General features: G+C 44.7%; 1 protein-coding gene across 2 annotated transcripts; it reads right to left on the bottom strand.

The window, feature by feature from the left end:
* Depdc7 (DEP domain containing 7) lies at nt 1–21909 on the bottom strand. 2 transcript variants are annotated; one of them, XM_006975877.4, is made up of 9 exons: nt 21766–21909; nt 8421–8811; nt 6582–6709; nt 5627–5816; nt 3020–3231; nt 2098–2240; nt 1827–1952; nt 1660–1738; nt 1–316 (listed from the first exon to the last, which is right to left on the bottom strand). In XM_006975877.4, exons 1-9 carry the CDS (start codon nt 21836–21838, stop codon nt 123–125), a joined length of 1536 nt encoding a protein of 511 aa, XP_006975939.1. In that variant the 5' UTR covers nt 21839–21909; the 3' UTR covers nt 1–122. The 2 variants fall into 2 exon arrangements, with proteins under 2 accessions (XP_006975939.1, XP_042131776.1); XM_042275842.2 differs by lacking the exon at nt 21766–21909 and adding an exon at nt 21481–21660.
* Nucleotides 21910–24381: the final 2472 nt, after the last annotated feature.

A 24381-nucleotide genomic window follows, 5' to 3' on the forward strand; every position in this document is an offset into this window, starting at 1 on the left:
TACAAGTATAAAATTTTTTATTAAGTACAACTTCATATTTAGACATCCAAGCTAAAAATATCTTTAGGCTACATAATTTGTCCTTAAAATACATAGTGCACATACACACCGACACCAGAAGTTCAGTCTCCAAAATACTCGTTGAAGATGTCTGGGTGAGTCTTATGGAACTGGCCTAGCAGTTTCTTCTTCTCTCTGGCAGAGAGTTTTGAATCCTCATCAATAGTCTTGAGTAAGTTCAACAGTTCGTCTTTGGTTTTCTTCTGTGTACTGCTACAATAGTCCCTTCCATCAATTCTCTGGCAGTAAATATAGCCTTAAGGTTTAAAAGCAAGAAGTTCCAGTTAATGACTATTCCCACATTCAACTAGAAAAATCATGCAGTAGTTTTTCTTTTCCTTTGACATTCTATAAAATAAATCAAAGGGGATGGTAAGAATAATCCTGATCAAGGTCTATTTTTTCTTTTTCAAGACAGGGTTTCTCTGTGTAGCCCAGGCTGGCCTCGAACTCTGAGAGATCTACCTGCCTCTGCCTCCCGAGTGCTGGGATTAAAGGTGTGCACCACTACCCAGCAATCAAGATATGTTGTAGAATACTATTTCAAGGCATGTTGCTTTTGTTTATTTTTGTTGCATTTAACTCTGTGAAGCTGTGTTATTTTGCCTGTGTGAAACACCTGATGGTTTAATAAAGAGCTGAATGGCCAATAGTGAGGCAGGAGAAAGGATAGGCGGGGCTGGCAGGCAGATACACAGAAGGAGAAATCTGGGAGAACATAGAAAAGAGAAGTAGCCAGAGAAGGAGGAGAACTCCACAGGGCAGCCACCCAGCCACTCATGGAATAAGAGTAAGATTTACAGAAGTAAGAGAACGGGAAAAGCCCAGATGCAAAAGGTAGATGGGACAATTTAAGTAAAGAAAAGCTGGCGAGAAACAAGCCAAGCTAAGGCCAGGCATTCATAAGTAGGAATACGTCTATGTGTGTGATTTATTTGGGAGCTGGGTGGTGGCCCCCCCAAAAGAGCAACAACAACAATAACAAAGGTGTTTAAGCTAGTCTATGAGATGGCTCATAGGAAAGGCCTCTGAGCCTGATGTTCTGAGTTCAATCCTTGTGACCCTTACAGCGGAAGCAGAGAATCAACTCCTGAATGTTGTCCTCTGACCTCCACACACAGATGAGAGAGAGAGAGAGAGAGGGAGGAAGGGAGGGAGGGAGGGGGGGAGAGAGAGAGAGAGAGAGAGAGAGAGAGAGAGAGAAAGAGAGAGAGAGAGAATAAGCAAATGTGACTTTTAAAGGTTTCAAAATTAACAAGAAAAAAGAATCTGAAGTAGTTTTAGCCCAGGAAGAACTCTGCTAAGCCTAAAAAATTGAGGGGACTGTTTCAAATTATTTAGGTGAAACTAATCACAGCAAAATACTTTCCAGCCAGCACTACGGACTTGTCCTTAGAAGATGAAACATTAAATTGGAAGTAGCCTCAAACACCTGTGGTCCCAGCACTTGGAAGGTGGAGGGAGGAGGACCAGGACGTCAAGGTCATCTGTTGCTACATAGCCATGGCCAGCCTGGGCTACGATGAGCTCATGCTTTAAATTTAAAAAAAGAAAAAGAAAAAGAAAAAAAGGACCATGCAGATAATAGTCTTAAATTACCTGTGTCTTTATTAGGATCTCTTCCTTTTTGTATGGCCAGAAGCTTAACACTCACAATTTTATGTAGCGTTCCAGGAATCTTAGGAAGAAGGGACACAGGGCATTATTCGCGTGCATTTAGATCTGTTACAAATAAGCATGAATAAGACTTACGGTCGGGGTCTGACCTTGAAGACATCTTTTTGGTGATCCATTAGGAAGAGTACGAGGAGATCAGTTTTGCCTTTGGATAAGTGTTTATTGTTGACAATAGCTTTGGAGAACGCCCTTTTCACAACCATCCGATTGTCACTCTGTAAGGACAAGAACAGGCCGCACGGCACAGACTGAAAGCTAACACTAGTGCTAAGAGGAGAGCAAACAGGGAGAGCTACCTCCCGCTGCAGCATCCGGGTGCTGAAGACGCTGCACACACCTGACAGTTAACCACAGACTTACTTCTTCCTGGAGCTTAAATTCAGAAGGATGCGCTGCGACAGCCATGAAGTACAGCAGTCTTCGAAATTCTTCTCTATTTTGGGAATCCAGAAGCTTCAGAAACAGCTGAGTAGCTTCTAATGCTATTTCTGTCTTCCCATTTACTTCAGCCGAAAGAAAACAAATGCTTCATTGACCAAACAAAACTCGACTAAGATGAACAAAACTTGTTACACTTTATGCTAAGTAGCACACTTCCTCAGAGTTATTTCCAAAAGCAAAAACTAAAAGACAAAGTGGGAATGAAACCAGGAGAGAACCAACTCCCGGAGGCTGACCTCTGACCTCCCTCCACACATGTGCTATGCATGCAGGCAGACATGTGCACAAACACTTTCAAATAAGTGCAATTTCAATAAATAAAAATAAAACAAATGACCAACACATACAGACAGCCTGCTCTCAAATCAGCAATTGATACTCTAGGCCCTTGTGTTGGATTTGACTCTTGGCTTCTTAAATTCCCACTGTTGCCCATGAGCACACCCTGAAAGTGGACTGTGTGTAGAATGCTGCTGATAAGTGTACTGAGAAAACTAAAAGGGCCTCTCTGACTTTGTTTTCAAAATCCCCGAGAAACAGCAGGACCGGGCAGATCCGGAGAACAGAGCGCTGCCCTTCTGACAGGCTGTAGGGTCAGGCTGGCAACCCTCCTAATGTGAGAACAGCCGCCCTTGACTAAGCTTGCAGCAAATGACAGCCGTGTCCTGAGGCAGCCACGTTCCCTAACTTCAGAGTGGCTAAGGTCTCAGTGGGAGCCCTAGATGTGCTCAGTACATTCTCTACAGACGAGTCCAGATCCCCTCCCAGCTTTCCAGAGTTCTATTTTGGGTCGCATTGAGGACAATTAACTTTGGTCTCTGTGTGGTCAGAGCTCCCTCACCTAGGAGCTCCGCTATTCCGTTATGGACGTCACACAGGTGATTTAACAGAGGCTCCCTAGTGCTATAATATTTGCTAATAGCATCGAACAGAAGTTCCTTCACTAAGTCTGTTCTGTCTGGTTGCTCAGGAAAATTTCTGCTTATGTCCACAACCATCTGGTCAGGAAGATACTCCAAGCAGTCGATGGCTGCAGAGATCCATTCATCTTCCCTAGAGCAAGGGAGAGGAGGGTTATTTTAAAATGCAAAGAGAACACATAGACACATAGTATCTAATTCCCAAGATAGTTCATGCTTGCTACCAGGATAAATTTTTCCACACTTACATACAGTAAAATCATTTGTTATATACCTAAATTGTGTATGACAGGTCAAAGAAATTAGCTAAATTGCATTTTCCTTGTGTGTAAAAATATCTACTACAATAAGGATGTAAAGGTCATCCAAATTAAAACTTAACCTAGAACTCCCAATTGTTGTGAGATATTTATTTACATTGCATGGAGATGTGTCTATATTTTACCTTGCCTGCCTAAGGTATCTGATTAATTTAATAAAGAGCTGAATGGCCAATAACCAGGCAGGAGAGAATAGGCAGTACTTCCAGGCAAAGAGGGGAACTCGGGATTAGAATCTGGCAAGTGGTAGGAGATGCCAGCGAGACACGGAGGGAGTCGAACATACAGAATGGAGGAGGTAAAAAGCCATGTGGCAGAATGTAGATTAATAGAAACAGGTTAATTTAAGTTATAAGAGCTAGATGGGTACAAGCCTAAGCTAAAGGCCAAGCTTTCATGCTTAGTAAGAAGTCACCGTGTAATTATTGGGGAGCTGGTGGTCTCAAAAGAAAGTCCGACAATACCCAATCTTGATTCTCCCTAGTGCTAGGATTACAGATGTGTGATACCACCAACATACCATCGACATCTCATTTCAGACTGACTCTTAAAGCTGTAATTCTACCATACAATGTTGCTAGCTTCAGAGCCACATGTATGATGTGTTATCTCTAGCTTTAGCTAGGATAGAATACAATAAAAGACAGCATTTCAAAATAACTAAATCAGTGGGTAAATGTTCTTCTTTTTGAGATTAGGGTCTCTTGTGGCCCAGGCTGTCCTTCAGCTCACTATGTAGGTAAGGATGACGGCCAACTTTTGATCCTCCTGAGTGCTTGGACCACAGGCATCTGCTACCATTATGTGGCACTGGAGATTAAACCCAGGGTTTCATATATGGGAGGCAAACACTACCAATTGAGCTACATCCCTAGTCAGAAAATGCTGTGTTCCAATAAATTTGTTATATGTCCTCTACTGCCATAGACTTGAGATAGCTAGGATTTATAAAAAAGATGAAGCTAGATTATCTTTATTCTAGCACAAATTCTGAATATTTAGATAATTACAAAAATATTTCCATCAAGCCATGGTGGTATATGCCTTTAATCCCAGCATTCAGGAGGCAAAGACAGGCAGATCTCTATGAGTTCAAGGCCAGTCTGGTCAACAAGCTAGTTCTGGGACAAGCCAAGGCTACACAAAGAAAACTCTGTCTTGAAAAACGAAACAAACAAAATTATATGTATAATATAATATAATATAATATAATATAATATAATATAATATAATATAATATAATATAATATAATAAATATAATATAATATAATATATGTATATTTCCACATTGCTTTAGGTTATAGAAATATAAACATGTAGAATAAACTTCCTATTATATATGCAGAACTTAACAGTTAGCATGTTAAGATCAACACTTCCATGTAAGACTTTAAGCCTTAAATTTTTATTTTTTTTTTAATTTTAATTTTTTTTTTCAGACAGGGTTTCTCTATGTAGCCCTGGCTGTCATGGAACTTACTATGTGGACCAGGCTGGCCTGGAACACAGAGATCTGCCTGCCTCTGCCTCCTGAGTGCTGGGATTAAAGGTGTGGTGACAGCCACCTCACTGGGCTCTTTAATAACTATCTGTTAGCATTCAACTATTCATATTAATAGTGTGTTGAAATGCAGAGCTAGGAAGAACCAAAAAAGTAAGTTGTACTCCTTAACCACGTCCATCTCCTTAACTGGACTGGAACACTACCTACTGAGGCAAAATAATTACACATTAAATCAACTGAAATCACAGAAGCTATTTTGACCTTTTATAATTTTCCTTAGAAGAATATTTCAAGTTATGAGGAACATGGAACTCATAAGATAAAAGTCTGCTCTTAGCACTATAGGACTTAAAATCTTGAGATTTATATTCACATTCACACACACACAGTTTTTTTTTTTGAGACAGTCTCAGTATGTATGAGGCCCTGATGGCCTCAAACTGCCAGAGCTTCCTGCCTCTGTCTCCCCAGTGTTGGGATTACGAGGACAGGGTCTCGTGCAGCCCAAGCTGGCCTCAAACTAGCTGCGCAGCTGAAGGAAACCTTAAATGCTTCTGCCTCTACTGACTAAGTGCTCGGACACCAGGTGTGTGCCACCACACCTAGTTCTAATCAGTGCAAGGCTTGCACCCAGAGCTTTTTGCACACTGGGCAAGCACTCTGCCCACAAGCATACTGAGGTAATTATATTATTTACACATACTGAGAGTCACCATAGGCCCTGAGAATCCCCCGGTCCAGATAGTTAGTGGTGTTGACCACGCCAGGCTGTCTCTTAGACTGAGGGACTTTAGGTACAGTCTCTTGCTGTTTGAGTAAGGAGTCAAGAAACGGGAGGTCGACAAGTTGTAGTAGACGTCCAATCGTCTCTTCTTGCCATACTTCATTAATAACTACACAGGAAAACAAAGCAGGAGGTAACAATTAACAGCTCTTCCATGCTCACTGCGGAGCTGTCTAGGCAGGTCTATTAAATTTGTGGCAGAAAGGAGGTACCAGGCCACCCTTACTCATGGAGTGCTTTCTTATAAGACAATCCAAGAGTTAGTTGTTGAAAGTGTAGGAGAACAGGCTCTGGACAACAGGAATTCTTGTCATTCTTTGTACTATAAAAAGCAATATGTCAGAGATAAGAGATCAAGCCATACAACATGTTAATAAGGGCTTTAGAATAAAGAATGGTTCATTCAGCCTCAAAACTCATTTGAATCCATTGGCTGCAGAGTATTCTGCTCAGGCTTTCCACACAACCAGGATGGGGGAGGTTAAGTGGAAATCAAAATCATCGGGCTGCATTCCATGGCCACAAAGAAGAACATAAGAACATTCTATTTATGATTTTTAATTTTTCATGTAACCTAATAAAATCGTAGAAAACGAAACATCTGGGAGGATATACTGAGTAAGAATCTGCATGCAAAACATTTTAGACTTGAACCTCGGCCAGCTGATGGACAAAAGTCAGTGTTCAAGGGCTGTAACACTGATGTGTTGTTCAAGATAATAGACTTCTGTTGAAGCGTAACATAAACAGCTTCAACACACAGCATATTCTTTCTCTGCTTGAATATTAAAATTCAAATAAAGGTTGGGAGGAAATACCATCAACAACTGTATCTACTGAGACTTCTCTTTCTCACTGTGCATCGTTAGTTTACCTTGAGGAGACAGCCTGGCAGAGATATTTATATGAGGGGAGTTGGCAGGCTTTAAACTCAGATTTTCCCACAGGTCCTCCAAACTGTCCGACTTGATATCAGGTGACTTAAATAATGTATCTGAGTACCTAAAATAAAGTTTTAATCACAGGAATGATTAGAGGGCGGCAGTGTCTAGAGAGCTCTTGTTTCCAAACCAGAACATAAATGCAAATCCTTTTCCAGTCTCTACTCAACCCAAACACACCCCCTCATACTCTCTCTACTCTTTTGGGGGGTCAGGGTCTCTTGCAGTCCCCGTGGTCTCACACTCACTATGTAGCTGGAACTGGCCCTGAACTCTTGAACCTCTGGCCTCCACATCCCAGATCCAGGGATTACAGGCAGGTACCACTCCACCCAGCTCTAAAATGCAAACACTCTAAATAGAATCTCCTGTGGACCTTTATTTAGGTGTAACTCAATGACTACAATTTTATCACCAATTTTAAAACATAACAAAAATGAGCCAGGCTTGGTGGTAAAACTTTTAATTCTAGCCCTCCAGAGGCAGAGGCGAGAGAATGTGGAGTTTACTGTGAGCCTGGGTTGCTATCTACACCAAGTTATGGGTCAGCTTGGGCTCCATAGTGAGGCCATCTCAAAACAAACACCAAAGAAAACAAAACCCTGAAATTGGTCTTTGGTTCCTAGTTGGTATGAATAGTCCTCTGTCACAGAAATATTAATATGTTTCATTACCACACAGTGTTGAAGACCGTAATAGTACTGTATAATATTTATATACAAAAGGTCCTTTCTAAAATCATCACAATTGCAAATTACTATACATTTTTGGTCTCAAGGATTCCAAACAAAGCATGACGATGCACTTGAAGAATGGGGACCATGTTCTACTTTACCTTATCTCCTTTGCTTGTGTCTATAGAGATACATTTTGTTGAGAGACTTAAAAATATTTGAAAAGTCAATACCCAAAGGTCAGAGCTGAACCAGAGCATCGAATCACTGTCTCTACAGCCTCGCTCCAACAACGAAGGAAAAGACCGACTCTGTACTTCATGAGCTCATTACACACTCCTCACCTGCGCTCATGCCAGTCACTGGTCCCACGCTGTCTCTCTGGTCCCCCTCTTCCCTCCCCCACGTTTGGTTAGCCTCACCTTCCCTAGCCTGCAGCACTGCTTACCTAGTTCTCCCCACCACGTAGCACCATTTCCAGCCCCAGGTGACCTTTCTAACACATGGTTCCATCCTGTTGAACGTCTTTTGTGGCCTTCCCAACACCTATTATGACCAAGTCCCAGGTTCCTTACCATGCCAGAGCAGTGGCACACATCTGTAGGGAGAGGGCTGGCTTGAGCTCAGGGATTCATGAACATCTGAGACATTTGGGGAGATCTTGTCTCAAACATTCAAAACAAACCGCCAGACCAAAAGCCCACAAATCCTTTAACGTGTCACACGAAGCTCTCATTCCCCGTTCACACCCCGTAGCCTCCACTTTCGAGATCTCAGGATGCCCTAGGGGCTGGTGTCTCTCTACCTGCCCTTCCTTTCTCTCTGTTCTCATCCCACTTTGTACACACATTTCCATTTTTTTTACACTGTTACTATAACTTGAGACAGAAAAACAAAGTTTGGTGACTGTTCCGGCAAAATACAAGTACAAACAAATGCAGTCTAGGATGTGCCTGGTACATCAACATTTTGCTATATTTTATTAAATTTACCAGCATTTAGATTGGAGCCAAAATTATCACTTACGATCTTTTAAAAAAAAAAAAGTAGAAGAAAATTCTGCTAGTGCGCCCACGATGCCGTAAGAGCGGGACTCACCTGGAAGGTGGGCACACTTGGTTCTCGCTGCCTGGCTGACTGTTCTGACCTGGCAGAGTCGTGAACCTATAGAGGCTGCAGCTACTGTCTTCAAAGGCAGGCTTCCTGTCCTTCCCGAAGACTCTGGTGGGGACCGCTTCAAAGACTTTGTAGTCCATGAGTGCCTGGCAGACCCTCACCACTTTGGCCCGAGGGATTTCGACCTCCCCGAAGAATTTGTTCTGAGTTAAGTGAGCGTAGATGACGTCCACCGCCTCGGAGCCCACGAAGCAGTCGTGGTGCCGCTTTAAGCGGTGCCTCCGTTTCTTCACCTCCACTTGGGTCTGAAGCGTGTTTATAATGCTGCTCCACACGTACGTGGCTCCAAACGGCTTCTGGGCCACATTGAGACCTAAAAGGAGCAAAACCAGAGAAACTGGGCATTAGCACTTGGCTCATTTGTAATGAGGTCTACGAAATTCCAAGGCAGAAGGCAGCAATTTCCAAAGGCCATACATAATAAGGTGAAGGGCAGGTTATTGAAATACTGTCATCAGTGGCAATTTATTTAACAATTGAGTGCCTGCTGTCTACTGAATGCTGTCCTGTGTGGCAGGGACAGTGGTAACAAAGCCAAGTCTGCTCTCACATTTAAAGACACTACGGGCAGATCCAAACATTATGTTCAGTCGGTGCTGAAAAGAAAACAGCTTCCGGGATTGGTGGCTCACCTAGGACACCAGCACTCAGGAAGCTCAGGCAGAAGGGTCAAACTTTGGGGCCAACCTGGGCTACCTAGTGAGACTTGGTCGAGAGAGAGAGAGAGAGAGAGAGAGAGAGAGAGAGAGAGAGAGAGAGAGAGAGAGAGAGAGAGAGACATACACACACACACAGGTGGGGGTGGAAAGCAGCAACTGAGTAAGAGAATGCTATTTTATTACATTTATTTATTGTGTGTGTCTCCCTGGGTTCAGGCTCCAGCTCTGGAGAGACAAAAATTACAAAGACCAAAAGACAGAAAAACTAGGGGTCATTTTTCCAGTTGCTACATCTAACAGGGACTTGAGTAAAACCAGGAAGTGAGCTGTACAGATACCAGGGGAAAGAACAGAGAACAGAAAATCCAAGGGCCCAGGGGCATGCACTCTGCTAGGATAGGCCAGCAAGGCCAGAGTGGCATGGTGAGGGAGCCACAGCAGGAAGTGAGATCAAGTGGGCAGATCATCTACCACCAGCTACATGCAAGATTATCCAATTATCCAGTCTTTAGCAGCAAACTCATGAGCTGGCAGAGAGCATCTCGAATCTGAGCTATCAAATGTATTCACAGGTTACGTGCTACTTCTAAGCATACTGAAATCATTCTGGAATTGACTCACAGTCACACACATTCTCTCTCACAGGCTGCAAGAACAAACTAATATTTCTAAAGCTTCCTGTTTTGCAGGCTTCTAACTTAAATACTTAGTAAGCAGGGTAAAGTTCCAATAGGAGTTTATTAACCACTGCAGAAGATAAGGGTGTGCAGAGAGGAACCGGGAGGACGGCAGGGTCGGGAGACTTTGGTCAGGATGTAAAAACAAAAACATAAACAAAAAATTACACGGGGGAGGGGGAGGGAGAACACAGAAACAAAGTAAGATTTTTGCCGGACACAACAAAGGGAAAATGAGCTTTGAAAGTTTTCCTGTCCGGCCAGGGAGGCTCAGTGGGTGAAGGAAGACAATTGCTGCCAAACCTAACGGCCTGCGCTTAATCCCTGGAACCAACATGGCAGAATGAGGAAGCTGCCTCCCGGAGCTGTCCTCTGTCCTCCATGTGTGTGCTCCATGGGTATGCACACAGGCACAAAATAAAAATTAAAAAGAAAAGTTTTGTTTTTTAATGTGAAAGAAGAAACTTTCCAAGCCAGCAAGATGACTCAGCAGCAGGTGAAGACTCTTCCTCCAGGCCTGACTAAGTCCCCAGAACCCACAGGGCAGACGGACAGAACGGACTACCACAAACCGTCCTCTGACCTACACACACACACACACACAGAGCAAATGAAATTTTGAGAAAATTTCCCGTGATATTTTTCCTTAAATAAAACATGATTTGGCAAAAACACACAGAAGAAAAGGGAAATCAAAGGGCAAGAAAATGGGCCTTGGGCTTTAAGAAGCCGATGGACCTGATCCCAGCTATTTAATCATCCGCTCAGTACCCTCAGTACCGGGTGCTGCTCGCCCCTCTCCCTCCACCCCTTCTTTATGGTCAGTGTGTGCTCTCTGATGAGCCACACTTCTCAAGATCCTCTGGAAATTCAGCAGTCCGAATTAAGCCCCTGCTTCTGTTAAATCTACCGCTTCATTTGGGTTCAGGATTCTCTTGGCAGAGAAGCAGGAGGGTTAATCCTATTTCCCTTCAGAGTTTAAAAGTAAGGAATGAGGAGACTGACCATGAAAGGACCCACTGCCTGGAGAGGAAGGAGACGTAACTCTGTGTGTGTGTGTGTGTGTGTGTGTGTGTGTGTGTGTGTGTGTGTGTGTTTGCGTGTGTGCAAGGTCACACACACTCAGAGGCAGGCACAGGATGCCCAGCTTGCTATGCGCCTGCTGGGATCCAAAGTCCAGTCCTCAGGATTGTGCAGCAGCACGCACACTGTGAGTCCCCTCTCCAGCCCCTCTTCCTGCGTTTTTAAGATAATACACGTGATGAGAACAGAAGACGAGCTCCTGAAGAACATTAAAACACAGTTAAGGTGTTTTTTTTTTTAACATTCTGTGTGTGGGCATGTGCATGCCAAGGCATGTGTGTGGAGGGAGGAAGACAACTGGCACAACTCACTTGGTTCTCTTTCCAACATGCGGTTTCTGGGCTGGAACTCAGACCATCAGGCTCGGTGGCAGGCACTTTGACTGGCTGGGCCATCTCACCTACCTTAAAACTCATTTTAATGCAATGGGGATATAGTTGTTTTTCTGTTGCACTGGGGACTGAATTGAGTACTGCAGCACATGCTCAGCATTCGCTTTGCCATCAAACATACCCTAGGGCCATGCATTTGAAGTTCATCGTTCGGGATCGACATGCTGTGCTGACGTGTAAGGGGTACACTCAGTCACCACACTGTATTACTTCAGAGCATAATTTTGTAACTGCTAGCAACTCTAACACATTTTACTGGGAAAATTAGTAGCACACATATAAGTCCCTCTGTTTACTTGCAGGTTTTCAACACCAAATGATGAGTAATTTATTACCTACCCATTACTATCTTAGTTCAAAATAATCAGTGAGATTGTTTTCAATTTTAAAAATTGTATTTAAAAATGAAGATAGCTGGACATGGTGGCGCACGCCTTTAATGCCAGCACTCTGGAAGCAGAGACAAGTGGATCTCTGGGAGATGGAGGCCAGCCTCGTTTACACAGTGAGTTCTAGGCCAGACAAGGATACAGAATGAGACCCTATCTCAAAACAAACAAACAAACAAACAAAACTAAGGTAATTCTCAATGTAGTAGAAAACCAGAGAAATAACTGTTGCCAGCCTCACAAACATCAGGTAAGCAGTTTCCAGAGTGCAGCGGAGACGATGAGGAACGGGAAACTAGAACCAGACTCACAGCAGTCAGGTGTTTGCTGCTGAGTAAAGCCAGGGTCGGTGTGCAGGGACCTCAGCATTGGAATCCAGAACTCAGGGTTAGCGGCATTCCACAGGCACACGGGCAAAAGTATCAGCAGCCACAGCTGCTCCTGCCGCCCCTTCCTTCTTTTGGGGAGGGAATAAGGTGAGGCAGGGCAGGGTCTCCCTATGTAGCCTGCCTGTCCAGGAACTCACTATATAGACCAGGCTGGACCTGAACTCAGAGATCACTTGCCTCTGCCTCCCAAGGGCTGGGATTAAAGGTATGGCCACCACCCTAGGCCCAACACCCTATGTTCTTAATTTATCTAAAATAAGAGATCAAAACAAGATTTAAATTAACTTAATGTTGGCTCTGTAATCTTTCAAATCTTTTTTTGAGACAGTGTTGTTCTTGTTTTTGTGTCTGTGTGTCACGTTTTTGTTTGGTTGGTTTTTGTTTTTGTTTTTAAGACAAGGTTTCTCTGTGTAGCCCTGGCCGGCCTTGAACTCACTCTTTAGACCAAGTTGGCATTGATTAGAGGAATGTGCCACCAACCGCCAGTCTTAATGTAGCCCAGGCTGGCCTGGCTTAATGTAGCAGCAGCTTGGTCTTGAACTGATGATCCTCTTGTCTGCCTCTCAAGTTCTGTGATTGCAGGTGGGCTTCAAATCTTTACTGTATCATTTTCAATAATACCCAGCACTGGAGTACATACGGTACGACAAACTGTGTCTTCTCTAATTTAACCCAGATACATGTCTCTGTGAAAATTATTAATCATCCTATCTTCAGAAAATTGAGGTTAGCCGGGCGGTGGTGGCGCACGCCTTTAATCCCAGCACTTGGGAGGCAGAGCCAGGCGGATCTCTGTGAGTTCGAGGCCAGCCTGGGCTACCAAGTGAGTTCCAGGAAATGCGCAAAGGTACATAGAGAAACCCTGTCTTGAAAAACCAAAAAAAAGAAAAAGAAAATTGAGGTTCAGTGTATTAAACTCGTCCTGGATTACAGAGATAGTAATTAAATACTAGTTTTCCTAATATTTACTTATATAAGTTAATTATTAGGTTACGGGACTATAGCTCAGCTGGCAGGGTGCTTGCCTGGTATGTACAACGCTGGGCTTGGGACCCAGCACTTTGGTGGTGCACACCTATGTCCAAAGCTCCTTAAGATTAAGTCCTAGAGCATCGGTTCTCACCCTTCCTAACATGTGACCCTTTATTTTTTATTTTTATTTTTTTTGGTTTTTCGAGACAGGGTTTCTCTGTGTAGCTTTGCGCCTTTCCTGGAACTCGCTTGGTAGTCCAGGCTAGCCTCGAACTCACAGAGATCCGCCTGCCTCTGCCTCCCGAGTGATGGGATTAAAGGCGTGCGCCGCCGCCGCCGCCGCCGCCGCCGCCGCCGCCGCCGCCGCCACCACCACCACCACCCGGCTTATGTGTGATCCTTTAATACAGTTCCTCATGTTGTGGTGACCTCCACCCACAAAATTATTTTGTTGCTACTTCAGAACTGTAATTTTGCTACTGTTATAAATTGTAATGTAAATCACTTTAGAGAGAGAGGTTTGCCCAAAGGGCTGAAATCCACAGGTTGAGAATTGCTGTTCTAAAGGGAAGCTCCCTAAGACTGAGGAAGTAGTTGGGCGGGGGGACAACTCTGATTACAGGCATAATCTCTGAGTTTGAGGTCAGCCTGCTCTTCAGAGCTAGTTCCAGGACAGCCAAGGCTACACAGAGAAACCCTGTCTTGAAAAACAAAAACAACACAAAAAAAAAAGAACGGAGGAAGTAAACCACTCAAAAGTCTCGGGAAGTCCCTGAAACTGGCCAGACTCACCAGGTTCTTCCCTCCCTGAGGTTATCTAAGCACTGAGGATGTCTGCGGAGGCAGAGAGCATCTAAGCTGGGTCATGTGTGCAGTGACCCGGATTTCCAGCTTCTGTGAACTGGGGTGGACTTCTGGGTTAGGGTTACAGCTGCCTCCATCCTAGCTCCTTTAAGTGATCCTCCACCCACACCCCTGCAAGTAACTCTACCAAATGCACTGGCGTCACACAACAGCCTGTCTGCCTGTCAGCCCACACACTGGTGAAGGTAAGAGGATCAAAAATCAAGGTCATCCTTGGATATGCAGAGAGTTTAAAGACAACCTAGGCTACCTGAGACTCAGTTTCAGGAGAAGCTGGTCACAAGATACAGCATTAGAATTCATCTTTCCTTCAGGATTCCTATTAAGTAAACCAATGAGAGAATCAAGAGATTAGGAGAAACAAATTTAACAGTTTTAAGATTAATCAAACCTTTCCCAAAGTATTTACAAACACTTGGTGGCCAGCACTCCTAAACAGAGCATTGTGACTTCTATAATATATACTATTCATAGGAGGAAGACAGGAAAGTAAGTGAAGCGAACCTGAAGAGATCAGGCTGTCTTTCATGTTAAGTGAAACAGACGTTAAGGCCAGTAATTTTCTTTTCTTTTTAAAGACAAAGTCTCAATATATTGCCCAGGCTGGTCCAGTACTCCTGGGTTCAAGCGATTCTCGAGACCTAAGTAATTGGTATACAAGTGCTGTTCTCACACCCACCTGGGCTAGAGACAGCATTAAAGACACAGAACTGAAAACACTTGGGCCACAAAGTAGGTCAGTACAGAAATCCTAAAACGTAAGTTGAAGTCCCTAATTTGAAATTAGTAAGACAGTAAGGATGCTGACCGTGAGGGGCACACAGCACGGGAAAGCGAATGCACAGGAATTGAGTCAGAAGTGAGGAATAAGTTTCCCCGTATTAGCCTGCTACTGAAATGTGGGAAATCAGGAAGTTTTACAGGTTGGATAAGACTGTAGGCAAGATTACAGAACAGGTTAGAGCAGGGCGGTCAGCACCTGTGTGCCACATCATGTTTCCAGAGTCCTCCATGCATGATAAAAGCCAGCCCTGTCAGGTCCCTCTGTTCTCACTGACCATTAATTCTCAAACGCTGCATTCCGGGATATTTCCCTCAAGCATCGCCACCCACAGACCCAAAGCTCATGTTCATACAGACAGAGCAATACATAATGTACCTTGAACTTGACAAGCCAATGTGCCAAAACTCATGCCAGGATAACCAGTTTTCTTATGTGGTGACTTCACCAGTTGACTTCAGATCCCCCCATGCTGGGTAGGAAGGTGCTTATCACCCATCCAGACCCAAAATGAATGTCAGCAGGATAAACTGGCTTGCTGTAATTTCTACACAGAATACAGAGATGAAAAAGTACACAGTGAATGTTTCGTAAGTCTAACAGTCACAAGGACGCTTCAGTCTTTCCTCAAGCCTCACTACCATACGAGCTCAACAACTCACAAAAATTCTACATTTTTTCTTTTTCTTTTCTGTTCTTTTTTTTTTTTTTTTTTTTTTTTTTTGAGACAGTTTCTCTGCGTAGCCTTGGCTGTCTTGGAACCTGCTTTGTAGACCAGGCTGGCCTCGAACTCACAGAGATACACCTGCTTCTACCTCCCAATTTTTGTTTTTGTTTTTCAAGACAAGGAAATTCTACATCTTGAAGATGTGAACACCTTTGATCCACTGTGAACTGTGAACACCTTTGATCCAAGGTAGGCTGAGGCAGAGACAGGCCGGTCTCTGAGCTCCAGGACAGCCAGAGCTACAGTGAGACCCTGTCTCAAAATGAAAATGAAAATGAAAATAAATAAAATTCTACATCTTGAAGCTTTCTAACATTTGGTCAAGTGTGTTCTAAAACATCATGGCCGGGGCTGGAGAGAAGGCTCAGTGGTTAAGAGCACTGGCTACTCTTCCAAAGGACCTGGGTTCGAGCTGCAGCACCTACCGGGATCTGTAACTCCAGGGGCCCTGACATCTTCTGGGCTGACACACACACATGATGCAGATTTACACGCAGGTAAAACACCCACACATATGAAATAAAAATAATTTAAAAATGTAAAAATATCATGACCAAAGGAATCTATGAGTCTAAAAACAGAGATTTAAGCTCTGTAGGTAAGACCCTTTGCCACCCATTATTCAACAGCTGAATAATGCACTTAAGCTTGGTTTCAGGTCTACACTGCTAATTACAAGCATTTAGATACAAACACTGAGTATCAAACAGAATGACAGGTCCGTAAGAAAGAATTAAAACATGGGGACACACTGAACCTTGCTGGATACAAAACCCAGAAATTAAACTAGGTGTCTAACGTTATAGTCCACTGCCTTTTTGTTTTTGTTGAGACACCGACTTACGAAGCCCATGCTGGCCTCAAACTTTCTACGTAGCTAAGGCTAGCTTGAATTCCTGATCCTCCTGCCTCTACCTCCAGAGTGAAGTGCAGGCCTGAACTACCACGCCCAGGTTGCAATCCTAAGTGCTAGAGTAAATCTAGGCAAGTAAACAATTTTTTTTTTAATTTGCTGGAAAACAATAATAGCTCTTTGGCAAGACTCGTCTTTCACGGCTATGGGAACTCTTGTCTAGCCCTAAATGCTTATTTTTTATTTTTATTTATTTTTTGATTTTTTGAGACAGGGTTTCTCTGTGTAGCTTTGCGCCTTTCCTGGAACTCACTTGGTAGCCCAGGCTGGCCACCCTAAACGTTTATTAACAATAAGTTTCATTTTCAAGATAATTCTGACCTTTGTCATTTATTTGAAATACTGATCATCACCATTTTTAATAATACATAGTAATTAATAAAGTTATTAGCCAATAATCCATTTAAAGCCAACTCATAAGTTAGCCATGGTGGGATGTACTTTACTCAAAGATTACAAGAGACATACAGGATCAACCATGAAAACAGCAGTTCGCCCTTACTGTGAAAACCTAGTTATGGGAAAAGCAATTCCAACCATGCAAACTCCCACAAGTAGACCAACACACACATTCTAAACCAGATTGTGACCGACAGGCAACATGCACACAGAACTCCCGAAGACATGCTTTTTGTTTTGTTGTTTGCTCTTGAAATGGTCTCACTATGCAGCTCTGGCTGACCTTGAACTCACCGAGATCGCCTGGCTTGGCCTCCCAAGTGCTGGGATTAAAAAGGTGTGTGCCACCATGCCCTTACACTATTTATAAGTAAACATGCAATTACATTTTCAATCTAAAGCTTTGCACTGAACTTTTTAAAAGTCCCTGAAATAACTCATTTTTCCCTCCCATAAAACTTTAAGAAACAGAGCTAGTGAGTATTTTTTAAAGTTTCCTTCCAGTTGTAGAAGTTCCAATTACTCAGCTGTCTCTGTTTTGGGCTGTCTCAGTATTGCTTTAACACTGGTTAATGGACATTTGTTAGTTGTGGATGATTGCTAACTACTAAAAACCATTTGTAAAGGTTAATCCAATGGCTCTCAGTGGATTATTTTGCATCCTCATCAGACCTATTGGGAGATGTTTTTTTATTTATCACAATGGGATGGAAGGGGCTACTGACATCTAGAAATGCTGCTAAAAGTCCTACAATACACAGGATGGTTCCCACAACAACGCAAGTGTCAGCCGCGCCTGGGTTAAGAAACCTTGGGTTGATAAACACTGTTCAGGTGTGGGAACTTGTGTTAAGGCATGGCACAGTGCTAGATGCTGCAGATACAGAGTAAAACAGCATGGACCTGGGAGTCCCAGTGACCTGTGTTTCACTCTTGGGTCCACCCTTTACTAAAATCTAACCTCAAGCAAACTACCTCGCTCTTCTGTGGCAATCATATGTGTTAATGTGACTAACTGTGTACAACAGTAATTAATGTCCTGTTAAAACCAGGGAGGGAACCATCAGTGTCCAGAGGAGCCCAGGGAGACATGACAACTCAGTGCAATAGTTACAATATCCTGCATAGGATCACTGAAGAGAAAACGGATAAAGAACACAACTAAAGAAATCTGGGCAAATTAAGACCTTTTTTGGTTAACGATCATCTGCCAATATTTGTATGTTAGTTCAGAAGGACCATACTTATGGAAGATACTCCACATGTACGGTGATGCCAAGTTCCAAAAGAAATCCAAAGACTGAAAAAACATGGGAAACACAGCAGGGGATTTTCCTTCTTCTTCTTCTTCTTCTTCTTCTTCTTCTTCTTCTTCTTCTTCTTCTTCTTCTTCTTCTTCTTCTTCTTCTTCCTCCTCCTCCTCCTCCTCCTCCTCCTCCTCCTCCTCCTCCTCCTCCTCCTCCTCCTCCTCCTTCTTCTCTCTTTTTTTTAGACAGGCTCTCACTATGCAGCCCTGGCCAGCCTTGAACTCACAGAGCTCCACCTGCCTCTGCCTCCCTAGTGCTAAGATTAAAAGCGTGCATCACCATTAAATCGTTTAGGATTTAAGATAATTTAAGAAATACAATTCCCCGTACCTGGTGGCACACACCTGTAACCTCGGCACACTCAGGAGGCTGAGGGAAGAGGATGTACAGCTTGAGGCGAGTTTGAGCTACAACGGAAAACCCTGTCTCCATGAATAAAGAAAAAGCTGGGCCGGGCGTTGGTGGCGCACGCCTTTAATCCCAGCACTCGGGAGGCAGAGCCAGGCGGATCTCTGTGAGTTCGAGGCCAGCCTGGGCTACCAAGTGAGCTCCAGGAAAGGCGCAAAACTACACAGAGAAACCCTGTCTCGAAAAAAACCAAAAAAAAAAAAAAGAAAGAAAAAGCTGGAAGACGGGAAAGATGGCTCGGACGTTAAGAACACTTGCTGCTCTCTCAGGACCTGAGTCCAGTTGCCAATACCCACGTCTGGCAGCTCACAACCACCTATAATTCAGATCCACAAGATCTGATACACTCTTCTGGTCTCTGCAGTCATCAGCTCTCATGGGGCACACACAAACTTAGACACACACATACATAGTTCTTTCAACAACAACACTGAAGATATGGGGGTGCTGTTCAGTAAAAGAATACTTGTCTAGCAAGCATGTATGTATAAAGATCTGAGTTTGATCCCCAGCACAGAAAAATTATTTTTCCACGGTAGTCTTATTTTTTTTTCAATTTTATTTCATTATTTTATGTGTATAAGTATTTGCCTGAATTTATCTGTGTACCATATACATTCCTGGTGACTCCAGAGGCCAGAAGGGGAGGTGGGATCCCATGAAACTGGAGTTACTGACAGTTTATGAGGGTGTTAGTCAAACCCAAGTCCTCTGGAAGAGAAGCCAGTCCTCTTCACTGCTAACTCATCTCCCAGCCCTTGATAGCAGTTCTAAAATCATTACTCAGGCTGGAGAGATGCTCCGTGGTTGAGGGCACCCACTGCTCTTGCAGAGAACCCAGTCTCAGTTCCTGGCACCCACACGGTGGCTACCACCATCTGTAACTCCAGTTCCAGAGGATCCTATGCATCTTCTGGCCTCCTTGGGCACCAGGCACACACATGGTATACAAACATATATATATGCAGGCAAACATACTTATACATATAAAAAATTAATCTAAAAAAATTAATTACTCAGGGCTGGAGAGATGGCTCAGGGGTTAGAGTACTGACTGCTCTTCCAGAGGATCCTGGTTCAATTCCTAACACACACACACACACACACACACACACACACATACACATACACACACACACACACGACAGCTCAAGGCTGTCTGTAATTCCTGTTCCAGGGGACCCAATACCCTCTTCCGACCTCTGAAGGTACCAGTCACACATGTGGCACACAGACATACATGACAAGCAAAACACTAACACATAAAATAAATATATCTAAAAGATACTTTAAAAATTACTCAAAGAAATGTTTAGCAGACAATAACCGAAACTTCATGAAAACAGTAAAAGTCGAAGAGGTTTCTATTACAACCGGGCAGCTGAGGCCAGGTGGGGAACTTTCCTATACTACAGAAACGGATACGGCAACACTTTTGCTGGATCGTGCCTCTGACAGGCCAAGGTTGTCTTCCCAGCTGGCATCAGAGAGAAACTGACTCTGAGATGCCTCGGTAAAGGCTGGCTGTAGGTACAAAATACAGACAAGAACGATTTTAACATGTGCTAAGAGAAGCATCAACACAAGCAGGAACCGGCCCCCACTTAATTCAGAGATTAATGAGAAAGCATCTGGGAAGTATTCTGAGCTCCCTGGAAAAGTGACACCAGGCAAATTGGAAGACTTGGGTTACAGTATAAAGGGATAACAAGATAACATGCCGCTTTCTTGTTGGGCTGTATTAAGACAGGTGTCTTAAGTTCTGGCTGAAGATTAGCATAAAACTCTTTTTCTTCCTCATAAATCAGGTTCCTGCTTGTGCTTATAGCCCATTGAAAGAATGAAAGAGTTACTAATCCCGGGAAAGGGGGAAGTACAAAGCTGCCTGCCAGAGCACACAGAGAGGGAATGGCCCGGGACCAAAACCCTAGGCTCCCATTACCTTGCTCAGAAGGACGGGGACAGAGCAGCCCAGGCTGGAAGAGGCGTAAATAAACATTAGCAAACAGGAATTCCAGCTGTCAGACCTATGAGGACAGGCAGCGGACCCCTCAGCCTACTGTTCCTTGTGCAGAGGCCAGAAAGCGGTCTTCCTTTAATAAAAACGTGCTAGCCAACAGGTCAGCTCTTCCCTCCGAGAGTCTTCTACACAGTTTTAAAATGTATTCCCCTTCACCATCTACAATCATGTTCACAAATGTCTGAAGCCCAGAACTTACAGACAGCTGTGAGAAAAGACCTTCATGTTTAAGTAGGTGAATTTGGAAATCTCGTTTACCAGAGAGGGCCCAAAGCTGTCATTTCAAGTGACAAACAGAAGGATCGAAGCCTTTTAGATGAAAGCAGGATATGGTCAGTTTTTTGTTTGCTTTGGTTTTCGATACAGTCTCATCTTGTAACTCTGTCTGGCTTGGAACTTGCTGTGTAGACCAGGCTGACTCGGGAACTGCCTGCCTCTGCCTCTCCCGAGGCGTGTACCAACCACTACAGCTGGCGTATATGGACCACTTTATAATCTGCACGGAGAAAGCTCAACTGACAAGTAGTTCTCTAGCAAAATTATCATTAACCTTCCGGAGAGTACGTGGGGCATTAATTAGTGAGTCAAACACAATAGTGGGGCCACTGAGATACTCATCTGACCTAGAGGAAGGAATCACTGTTCACAAATTGGCGTTTTCCAAATGAAAAGCTTTGGTAGGGAGCCAATTTCTCCAGCTCCAGAAAGGGGGAAAGTGGTTCCTTATCGAGACAAAGCCAAATATCCCAAGTCATGCGATTCACCCCATTTGCAGAAGTAGAGATGTGATAGGGTCGGAATTTTAGAACGGATTAGCTGATTCAGTTCAAAGATCTTAAACCCGCCCTCAGTGATTCAATAACTTTGTCTCCCTCCCAAAGTCCTGTAACTATCAAAGAAAGAAAAAAAGGATAAAGCGGACTGGCTGAAACACTGCTTGTACAGAAAGTCCTAAAGTCACACAACATATGTTTCATCTTCCGAATCTGGGGAGCCACCGACCTCCGGTCCTACCATGCAGTCCGAGTTCGTGCTCCCGACGCCGGGCAGGAAGCTATCCCAAATTCCGCGCTTGTCACAAGCCGGGCTGTGGAGCCTCACCCGGGGCCCCACCGCGAGCTAAGGTCGGGAAAGTTCCTAACGTGCCGGCATCTGGCTGCGGCGGGGTGGGTGGCTCGCTGCCCACTGGTGGGGAGAAAGCGGATCCTCGCGGCCGCCCAGCCCGCGGTGCGCGCCTCCCGCCCACAGCCCGCGCCCGCCCCGCGCGGCCGCGGCCCTCCGACCCACCCGGAGGCCTCTGCGCGGGGCTGTGCAGAGCCGACAAGTTCAGCGCCGCCGCCTTCTCCCGAACCGTGGCCATGACCGCGGCGGGACAGACACCCCCGTCCACGCCGCCGCCGCTGCTGCCGCTCCGAAAACTGCGCGCCCGCGCCGGAGCCCCGGGTTAACTGGCCCGGCGGGGGGGCGGGGCTCCAGGGCTCCGCCCCCTGAGGGTCACGTGCCCCCGGCCAGCTCCAAGGCTGCGGTCTCTGAGCTCCAGAACGCCGCAGGCCACTCAAGGTGGACCGTGCCCAGGTAAAAAGTACTTCTTGGGGCGCGGCCTTTCGAGTGCTCCTCGGCACTAGCCCGAGGCTAGACCCGCTGGGTCGAAACGTGTCCCTCGGGGGTCTACCCTCGCCCCAGACCGAGCCTCCCTGCGCCAGGACTCAGTGCCCTCACCTGCGAGTATTACGACCAGGTTGGCTGGGCTTTTTAATGAGGATTACCTGAACCGACGTTCAGTTTAGGATTTGAACCATAAATGCTTCCAAGTGTGTCACGATAATAAATGCTTGGAGTTTTTTCCATAAATCCCGGCCCTCTAAAGAGCAAACAAAGCCTTATCTGGCTCAGGAGAGCAATGTCTAGAGGTCAGAGGACCGCAGCAACCAAAGATCATGGGGCTGCCTGCCAAGGAAATCTGTGTTGATTCTAAATTAACCCTGGGTCTGGTGAGCATGGGGCATGCTGCAGGAAGAGGAGAGTGGGAGAGCAGGCTGCAGGGGGAGGTGGAGGGAGAGGGTTGTTGCTGGAAGCACCTCGGGTAGTTGAGGCAGGGAGACGGGGGTGGGGGGGGGCGGCAATGCTGGGGTAAGTTTGCAAGGTTGAACGATGTAGGAGATCATTAACCCAATTGATGGATGCAAGTCCCTCCCCCCTTTTTTTCTTTTCCTTTCTTCCTTTGAAGAAAGACAGGGTCTCACTATATACCCTTAGCTGCTGGCCTTGAATTTGCTCTGTAGACCACTTGAGAATTTCTGGCTGCCTCTGTCTCCTGAGTGCTGGGAATAAAGGCATGCGCTCGCTCGCATTGATCGCCCTTTCTCTAGCGCCCTACCCCTTTGGGGCACTGGAGAGATGACTCAGCAGGTAAGAGCTCTTGCTGCACTAACATAGGACCAGAGTTCGGTTCCCAGGACCCACGTACCTGCTCACAGCCACCTGTCCGTAACTCCAGCTCCAGGGTTTCTGATGCCATCTTCTGGCCTCTGCAGACACCGGAATTCAAGTCTTCATGGCTATGGTTGCACAACTTCAGCTAACTACTGAGTCATCCTGGGAAAACAAATCTTGGCAAATACTAACATTGGATCTTTTGGAAAAGGCAGGATAGCCTAGTGACGATTTTGATATATTTTGTCATTCAGAGACATTTTTTCCCCCACGAGTTTGTGCTACCTTGTCTCTCCTATGTAGAATACTGGCATTTTCTATCTACAATGAATGTACCCAGGGAAGCCTAACCCCCTTCCCACCTTCACTGCACAGATTTTCCCTCTATTTATAGCACTTATTAAATGTATTTGTAGCCCTTATTAAATGCATCATTATTCAGCCTCCATTTGTTATTTTGTTGTGAGGTAGGGTTTTGCTTTATAACCTGCGGTAACTTGGCACTCACCATGTGTGTAGCTCAAGCTAGCTTCAAACTTATGGCAGCTCTCCTGCCTCAGCCTCCCAAGTGCTAGGATTACAGGCACATTCCACCCAGGGCTGGCTTGAACAGTGTTTTTATTCCTTGTACAGAATGCTTTAAGATCACTTTCATCATTAGCTATTTCTCAAGCCGGTCAGTTATGTCTAACCTATGGGAAGAACTTCACTTGCTATAAACTGGTCTAAGAACAAACTTGTCTGAACCAGTCAAGACGCAGAAAACAGAACAGAAAGTTTATGATTCATTAATCTATTCTGTTCTGGCATGAATAAAAAAAAAAAAACTCTTGTGGGGAAGGGACTGGGAGGAGAGGAAGGAAGGGAAACTGTGGTTGGGATATAATCAAAATAAATAAGCCAAAAAATGAAAGAGGGGGAGAGAGGGAGAGGGAGGGAGGGAGGGAGGGAGGGAGAGAGAGAGAGAGAGAGAGAGAGAGAGAGAGAGAGAGAGAGAGAGAGAGAGAATCTTATGTTATTTCCAGCAATGTAAAACAGTGATGGTGTGGGGAGGGGGAATTCTTTTGTAGTTTTATTTTTGCAGAGCCAGGGCTCCAACCCTGGGATGCATATGCCGACAATTACTGTACCACTGAGCCACACCTCTAGCCTCAGGCAGGTTTTATTATAATTTCTTTTTCAACATAAAGATTTTCTGGTTTTTATTTTACTTTATTTTTTTCTGAGACAGGGTTTCTCTGTTCAACAGATCTAGCTGTCCTGGAACTCCCTTTGTAGATCAGGCAGCCTCAAACTCCCAGAGATCTGTATGCCTCTGCCTCCCTAGTGCTGGGATTAGTAAGTACCACTAACACTTGGCTACTTTTTTTGCTTATTTTAGACAGGGTCTCATAATGCAGCTCTGGTTGGCTTGGAAATTTTATGTAGACCAGGTTAGCCTCCAACTCACAGGGCTCTGCCTGCCTCTGT

This window comes from Peromyscus maniculatus, chromosome 4, assembly GCF_049852395.1.
Source record: "Peromyscus maniculatus bairdii isolate BWxNUB_F1_BW_parent chromosome 4, HU_Pman_BW_mat_3.1, whole genome shotgun sequence".
Classification (NCBI taxonomy): Eukaryota; Metazoa; Chordata; class Mammalia; order Rodentia; family Cricetidae; genus Peromyscus; species Peromyscus maniculatus.

What these genes read in the sequence shown, in the direction of transcription:
- Depdc7 (XM_006975877.4), bottom strand. Translation starts at nt 21,838, where the DNA reads ATGGCCACGGTTCGGGAGAAGGCGGCGGCGCTGAACTTGTCGGCTCTG. An exon ending in AGGGCCTATGGTGACTCTCA is followed by an intron (nt 3,232 to 5,626) that starts GTATGTGTAAAT and finishes CCCTTGCTCTAG; the next exon opens with GGAAGATGAATGGATCTCTG. An exon ending in AATTTAAGCTCCAGGAAGAA is followed by an intron (nt 1,953 to 2,097) that starts GTAAGTCTGTGG and finishes TTGTCCTTACAG; the next exon opens with AGTGACAATCGGATGGTTGT.